This window comes from Ovis canadensis, chromosome 1 (genome assembly GCF_042477335.2).
Source record: "Ovis canadensis isolate MfBH-ARS-UI-01 breed Bighorn chromosome 1, ARS-UI_OviCan_v2, whole genome shotgun sequence".
In the NCBI taxonomy this organism is placed as follows: domain Eukaryota; kingdom Metazoa; phylum Chordata; class Mammalia; order Artiodactyla; family Bovidae; genus Ovis; species Ovis canadensis.
In genome coordinates this window covers 165,777,495-165,785,862 of record NC_091245.1, presented here as the reverse complement: position 1 = coordinate 165,785,862, position 8,368 = coordinate 165,777,495, and the positions used below count along the sequence as shown (strand labels likewise).

General features: G+C 38.2%; 1 protein-coding gene and 1 pseudogene across 1 annotated transcript; both read right to left on the bottom strand.

Annotated features, from left to right (window-relative positions):
• Nucleotides 1-521: 521 nt before the first annotated feature.
• LOC138440968 (olfactory receptor 5H8-like) lies at nt 522-5,193 on the bottom strand (annotated as a pseudogene).
• A 1,920-nt stretch (nt 5,194-7,113) lies between these two features.
• LOC138430564 (olfactory receptor 5H8-like) lies at nt 7,114-8,052 on the bottom strand. Its single transcript, XM_069572670.1, has one exon. The coding sequence runs from the start codon at nt 8,041-8,043 to the stop codon at nt 7,114-7,116; it is 930 nt and encodes a 309-aa protein (XP_069428771.1). The 5' UTR covers nt 8,044-8,052.
• Between the last annotated feature and the right edge of the window lie 316 nt (nt 8,053-8,368).

The window sequence follows — 8,368 nt, the reverse complement described above, 5'->3', positions numbered from 1 at the left end:
AAGTCCGTCTAGTCAAGGCTATGGTTTTCTCAGTGGTCATGTATGGATGTGAGAGTTGAATTATAAACAAAGCTGAGCACTGAAGAATTGATGTTTTTGAACTGTGGTGTTGGAGAAGACTCTTGAGAGTCCCTTGGACTGTAAGATGATCCAACCAGTCCATTCTAAAGGAGATAAGTCCTGGGTATTCATTGGAAGGACTGAGTTGAAGCTGAAACTCCAATAATTTGGCCACCTGATGCAAAGAGCTGAGTCATTGGAAAAGACCCTGATGCTGGGAAAGATTGAGGGCGGGAGGAAAAGGGGACAAGAGAGGATGAGATGGTTGGATGGCATCACCAACTCACTGGACATGGGTTTGGGTGGACTCCAGGAGCTGGTGATGGACAGGGAGGCCTGGTGTGCTGTGATTCATGGGGTTGCAAAGAGTCAGACGTGACTGAGCGACTGAACTGTCATATAGCACCATCTAATCTGTGTTTTTATTAGCACCATCTAATCTGTGTTATTATATGACTGTATTAGTGAAGGAGGACTGATACTAGTATGAAGTCTAAGCATTTTACTATTTTTGTCAGTGAGTCTACAACTCTCTTATTTCTTAGGCTGTAGATAACTGGATTTAACAAAGGGATTATGACAATGTAAAACAGAGAGTCCATCATATCCTCATCATCTGCTTGTGCAGATCCAGGGCACACACACATGAAGAGAAGGGCCCCCTAGTATAAAGAGACAGATAGCAGGTGGGCTGCACAGATGGAGAAGGCCCTCCTTATGCAAAGACTTCTTTTTCAAAATTGTAAAGAGAACAAGTGTATAAGAGGCAAGAACAATGAGAATAGTGAACACCTGTATAGACCCAGAGAAAATAAATATCACCAGAAATTTAATGGAAGGATCAGTGCAGGAAATCTTAAACAATAGTATTATATCACAGTAAAATTGATGTACTTGTTGGAATTGCAGAAAGTTAATTTGAGTTTAAAAAGCATTATGAATTATAGCATGGAAAAGGCCACCTAAAAATGACAAAACTAATGGCTAGATCCATAGTCTACTGGTCATGATCACTGGATAAATTAATGGTTTGCAAATGGCCATATAGTGATCATATGCCATTGTTGCCAGCAGAAAATGTTCTGTGGTTACACTGATTGCAAAGGGGGAAAAATATATATTTTGCATTCAGTGAGAGAGATCATTTTGCTCTTGGGACAGAAGTTGACCAGCATCTTGAGAATCACTGTGGAGGATATCCAGGCATCCACAAAGGCCAATTTTCCAAGGAATAAGTACATGAGAATGTGAAGGTGATGCTCATTGCAGATGAGAGCAATCAGACCAAGGTTTCCCACCATGGTGAAGAGGTATATCACCAAGAAGAAGGGGATTTGCCACTGTGGTTGATACTTAAGTCCTGTGAGAACAAACTCTGTCAGTAATGCTGTTGCTCTTCCATGTCCTCACTGGATATTGCCTGAAATCAATGGGATAAATATTTATTACCTATTTAACATGGATTTTGGGGGTGAATGGAAATAAATTCTTATTTAAATTCAAAAATGTGAAGCAATGAACAGATTTAGAAAAATGAAAGACATTCTAAACACATGGGAAATTTGTGGAAGTAAGGTGGAGTGTCATAGGGAATTATATCTAGGGCATGGATATAGGGTCTAGGGAAAAGAAGTTTGAAAGACTTAAATAATGAAATAAATTGAATGGCTTGCAAAGTATCTTGAACATTACTCATCAGCTAGTAAGTATATACTGAAAATAAGGGATACAAGGGGCACTGTAAGATATTTTTAAAAATGTATATGAGGTAGTATAGAAAATAAACTATAGGGAGTGGAAATTATAGTCAGAAATACTAGCCAGGAAGCTGTTACATTGTCCAGTGGTTTCCAAACCAGATGACACATTAGAATTGGCTAAGGAACTTTTTGTGTAAAATATGGGTTATGAGGTTTAATGTACATATTGATTTAGTGGGTTAATAATAAAGTCTAATAATCTGTATTTTTAAATTGTCCTTCAAGTAATTAAAGCAACTCAAGATATTAAAACTCTTGGCTTAAAACTCAGCATTCAATCCCACTGTTGGGCATACACACCGAGGAAACCAGAATTGAAAGAGACACATGTACCCCAATGTTCATTGCAGCACTGTTTATAATAGCCAGGACATGGAAGCAACCTAGATGTCCATCAGCAGATGAATGGATAAGAAAGCTGTGGTACATATACACAATGGAGTATTACTCAGCCATTAAAAAAATACATTTGAATCAGTTCTAATGAGATGGATGAAACTGGAGCCGATTATACGGAATGAAGTAAGCCAGAAAAAAAAAACACCAATACAGTATACTAACACATATATATGGAATTTAGAAAGATGGTAATGATAACCATGTATGTGAGACAGCAAAAGAGACACAGATATATAGGATGGACTTTTGGACTCTGAGGGAGAGGGAGAGGGTGGGATGATTTGGGAAAATGGTACTGAAACATGTATACTATTGTGTAAGAAACGAATCGCCAGTCTATGTTTGATACAGGATATAGGATGCTTGGGGCTGGTGCACGGGGATGATCCAGAGAGATGATATGGGGTGGGAGGTGGGAGGGGAGTTCAGGATTGGGAACTCATGTACACCCGTGGTGGATTCATGTCAATGTATGGCAAAACCAATACAGTATTGTAAAGTAAAACAAAACAAAACAAAAAACAAAACAAAAAAAAAACTCAGCATTCAAAAAACTAAGATCATAGTCCCATCACTTCATGGCAAATAGATGGGGGAAAAATGGAAACAGTGGCAGATTTTCTTTTCTAGGGCTCCAAAATCACTGTGAACCATGACTACAGCCATGAAATTTAAAGGCACTTGCTCCTTGGAAAAAAAGTTATCACAAAACTAGACAATATATTAAAAAACAGAGTCATCACTTTGCTGACAAAGGTCTATATAGTCAAAGCTATGGTTTTTCCAGTAGTCATGTACAAATGTGAGAGTTGGACCATAAAGAAAGTTGAGCACTGAAGAATTGATGTTTTCGAGTTGTGGTGCTGGAGAAGACTTTTCAGAGTCCCTTAGACTGCAAGGAGATCAAGCCAGTCAATCCTAAAGGAAATCAAGTCTGAATATTCATTGGAAGGACTGATGCTGAAGCTAAAGCTCCGATACTTTGGTCACCTGATGTGAAGAGCCAGCTCATTGGAAAAGATCCTGATGCTGGGGATGATTAAGGGCCTGAGGAGAAGGGGACAACAGAGGATGAGATGGTTGGATGACATCATCAGCTCAGTGGACATGAGTTTGAGCAAATGGCTGCTAAGTCACTTCAGTCATGTTCAACTCTGTGTCCCTGATAGACAGCAGCTCACCAGGCTCCCCCATCCCTGGGATTCTCCAGGCAAGAACACTGGAGTGGGTTGCCATTTCCTTCTCCAATGCATGAAAGTGAAAAGTGAAAGTGAAGTTGCTCAGTTGTGTCTGACCCTCAGCGACCCCATGGACTGCAGCCTTCCAGGCTCTTCTGTCCATGGGATTTTCCAGGCAAGAGTACTAGAGTGGGGTGCCATTGCAGGAGATAGTAAAGGACAGGGAATCCTGGTGTGCTGCAGTCCATGGAGTTGCAAAGAATCAGACATGACTGAGCGACAACAACAACAATTTTGCACTCCAAGGCCAAGCTTGCCTGCTATTCTGGGGATCTCTTGACTTTCTACCTTTGCATTTCAATTCCTTATGCTGAAAAGGACATCTTTTTTTGCTGTTAGTTCTAGAAGGTCTTGTAGGTCTTCAAAGAACCATTTGACTTCAGCTTCTTCAGCATTAGTTGCTGGGACATAGACTTGGATGACTGCAATGTTGAATGTCTGCCTTGGCAATGAACTGAGATCATCCTGCCGTTTTTGAGATTCCACCCAACTTCTGCATTTCAAACTCTTTTGTTGACCATGAGAGATACTCCATTCTTCTAAGGGATTCTTGCCCACAGTACTAGATATATGGTCAACTAAATATATATTTTTGGTTCTGTTATTCTGGAAAACCCTATACTAACAAATGTGCACTGTTCCTTTAATGAGTTTTTGCTTTATTTTGAAAACTAATAGGAAATATAATAACAGAAGCCAAGCTGCGTGCAGTAACCATCTCAAACCAAGGAATCTTCTTGTGCTTTGTTACAAGATTCAAAAAGAGTGATGCATTCTTACTGCATTCTATATATTTGTACTGATTTTTTTTTTAGTTTCATAAATATTTCACAAATACTTGTTTAGAAATTCATATGTGCAAGCTACTCTGCCATTCACTGCAAAAAAAAAAAAGTGTTAAGATTTCTAAGTTGCTATCTAAAAGAGTTTTTAGGCCCAAAATAAGTAATATCGAAGCCCAAGGGTGGTCTAAGAAGAATAAATAAACCAACAGTGTTTCAAATGAGTGGGCATTGCCATCCTCTTTAGGGCAATCTGAAAGTGGATCTTCTACACTCTAAGGTACAAGATAGACCTTGAAGAAAGACACCATGGAAATTATGAAGGAGCAGTTGGGGGCTGGGGAGGTGGAATCTCTGTGGGGAGACCAGCAAGAGCAAAAGGACATAACTGATGAGGGAAGTGTATCCAGAGTCTTTCAGTAACTTATTGTTGATATAAAAGAGTCCATAGGGGAATTGTGAAGGAAAGGACTTGGAGTTCAACCATAGTATAATTGAAAGGACCTCAACTTATACCACAGTGAACAAATGAAGGGTAAGGAAGATAGAGATAGAAAGTTATATAAACATATATATATAGATGTATATATATATGCATATATAGACATCATATAGTGTGAACATGCACATGTATAAATAAATATATGCTAAAGTATGTATGTTGTGTGTATACATACACACACACCACACAAAAAACCTGGTAATGGCAACCCATTATAGATCTTTGAAGAGTAATATGACTTAATCTGACTTTTTTTTACAAAGAAATATCTGGCAGATATGTTTGGAAAATCAGAGAGAATGAGCAGAATGAAGTAGATAAGTAACTGGGATTTTGTAAATCACAGAGGTAGGTGGTTATGAAAGTGAGGGTCACAGTGGTATCAGTAAGAATGTACCTAGGATGAGTGACGAGAGGCAGAGAAGGGGTGGACCTGAACGTGAACCACTCATTCTTCTTGGAGTATGGAGTGTGATGAAAATGAACATTTAAGGACTTTGGGGCAAAATATGCAAAGTCTTGTTCATTTTCATTTCTTTCCCAGTCACACCACGGGCATCAAGATATCATATCTTAACATTATTTGAACTTTGATGAGATGCATTTAGATTTTCTCATTGTCCACCACACATCCTGATAATCTGATAATCTTTACATGTTTCTAGTTTCTTACTAGGTTTACTTTTTAAAAATTCAAAGAATATTCATCCATTTTTTCTATCCTACCCCTTCATTCTTCTTCTTTTAGGCTATACAGCATATATCGTCAATCTAATCTCCTAGCTTTCTTAGTTTATGAAGCTTTTCAAGTTGATCAATAGAATACAGACACAAAAAGGACTGTAGAAGTCATACACAATGAAAGGAAACATGCCTCTTTGCCTTTTCCTAAGCATCACTCTAAGCTAAGAGCATCTCTTGCAGTGTAGCTCTGTTTTCACTGTCTTACTCCCATGCCACTTTTTTCCTCCTTGTTTTTCCTTTTCTTTGTGTGATAAGACAGGTGATTACCACAATAAGTGAAAGTTCAGTTCAGTTCAGTTCAGTTCAGTCACTCAAGTGGTGTCTGACTCCTTGCAACCCCATGAACCACAGTACGCCAGGACTCCCTGTCCATCACCAACTCCCAGAGTCCACCCAGACCCATGTCCAGTGAGTCGGTGATGCCATCCAGCCTCTCATCCTCTGTCGTCCCCTTCTCCTCCTGCCCTCAATCTTTACCAGCATCAAGGTCTTTTCTAAAGAGTCAACTGTTTGCATGAGGTGGCCAAAGTATTGGAGTTTCAGCTTAAGCATCAGTCCTTCCAATGAACACCCAGGACTGATCTCCTTTAGAATGGACTGGTTGGATCTCCTTGCAGTCCAAGGGACTCTCAAGAGTCTTCTCCAACACCACAGTTCAAAAGCATCAATTCTTCGGTGCTCAGCTTTCTTTATAGTCCAACTCTCACACCCATACATGACCACTGGAAAAATCATAGCCTTGACTAGACGGACCTTTGTTGGCAAAGTAATGGCTCTGCTTTTGAATATGCTGTCTAGGTTGGTCATAACTTTTCTTCCAAGGAGTAAGCGTCTTTTCATTTTGTGGCTGCAATCAACGTCTGCAGTGATTTTGGAGCCCAGAAAAATAAAGTCAGCCCCTCTTTCCACTGTTTCCTCATCTATTTCCCATGAAGTGTTGGGACTGGATGCCATGATCTTCATTTTCTGAATGTTGAGCTTTAAGCCAACTTTTTCACTCTCCTCTTTCACTTTCATCAAGAGGCTCTTTAGTTCTTCACTTTCTGCCATAAGGGTGGTGTTATCTGCATATCTGAGATTATTGACATTTCTCCTGGCAATCTTGATTCCAGCTTGTGTTTCCTCCAGCCCAGCGTTTCTCATGATGAAAGTTACCATAGCCTAAATAAAGTGGAATATGGGACCTTTCACAGCAGACGAAATTCCTGGGATTTGCCTCTGTTCAATCAAATACCAACCTGCCTTCACTGTGGAATTAAAAGTAATGAGTCTCTGTCTCTAGGTCTATGGTTTATAAGTATCAAAGATACCATAAATAATTCCCCCTTAGAGGAACTTCACTATTTTAGTACTTTATGCATTTTTAGTCATGTTCTAGAACATAAACACATATAAAATGATTGCTTGCCTTTGTTTTTTGCTTTATTTTGGTATTCTATAAACAATTAGTTTAAATTTTTGTAACAAGAAGTAAGAATTATTTAGGGAATTTATTAGGTACTAACATAAGTCCTAAAATTATAGGACATTATAAGTACAAAAAATTTTGAATACTAATCATTACATAGCAAGATTAAAACTATACAATTTAGCTAATGCTTTAATAAAAACAGATATTACTATGAGATCTAAGAATATCTCTTTAACACTTTTGTCAATGAATCTATGACTTTTTTATTTCTCAGGCTGTAGATAATTGGATTTAAGAAAGGAATTATGACAGTGTAAAATAGAGAGTCTATCATATCTTGATCATCTGCTTGTTCAGATCCAGGGTGCACATACATGAAGAGAAGAGGCCCATAGTATAAAGAGACAGACAGAAGGTGGGCTCCACAGGTGGAGAAGGCCTTCCTTATTCCTTGTATAGATTTCGTTTTTAATATTGTAAAGAGAATAAGTGTATAAGAGATAAGAACAATGAGAATGGTAAACACCTGAATTGAACCAGAGAAAATAAATACCATCAGAACATTAATAGAGGGATCAGTACAAGAAATTTTAATCAGTGGCATAATGTCACAATAAAAGTGATGTATTATATTAGAGTCACAAAACGTGACTCTGAGTAACAAACCTGTATGAATTATGGAATGTATAAGGCCACCTAAAAATGATAAGACTAATAGTTGCTTGCATAGTCTATTGGTCATAATCACTGAATAAAGCAATGGTTTGCAAATAGCTACATAGCGATCATATGCCATTGTTGATAGCAAAAAACATTCCGTGGTTACACTGATGACAAAGGAAAAGAATTGTACCATGCATTCAGAGAGAGAGATCATCCTACTCTTGCCCAGGAAGTTGACCAGCATTTTGGGGGTAACTGTAGATGATACCCAGGCATCCACAAAAGCTAAACTCCCAAGGAATAAGTACATGGGGATGTGAAGGTGAGGGTCATTGTAGATGAGAGCAATCAGACCAAGGTTCCCCATGATAGTGATGAGATATATCATCAAGAACAGAAGGAACAGGGGGATTTGCCACTCTGGTTGATGTGTGAGACCTGTGAGAATGAACTCTGTCAGCTCTGTTGCATTTTTTGTTTCCATATCCTTGATAGATAGCCCCTGAAACAAGTTCAGTAAATGGAAAAAAAGTTATCAAGAATTTTAAAACTAATATTTATTGAAGGTAATTGAAATAAAACCATATACTATCTAAATGCTTTCTATTGATCTTACTACATAGTACATAAAAATTACTTGTATAAATTATGTTAAAACAGTGCAATTACAACATTTAAAAATTTGTACAGAAATGAAGAGATTTAGAAGAGAAGAAAGACTTTCTGGAGATGAGCAAAATTAGGGGATGCTCTAGAATGAGGTCAAGAAATTCTATGTGTAAGACATGGATGCAGCATCTAAGTACAGA

Coding starts and splice junctions, on each gene's coding strand:
- LOC138430564 (XM_069572670.1), bottom strand. CDS start 8,043: ATGGAAACAAAAAATGCAACAGAGCTGACAGAGTTCATTCTCACAGGT.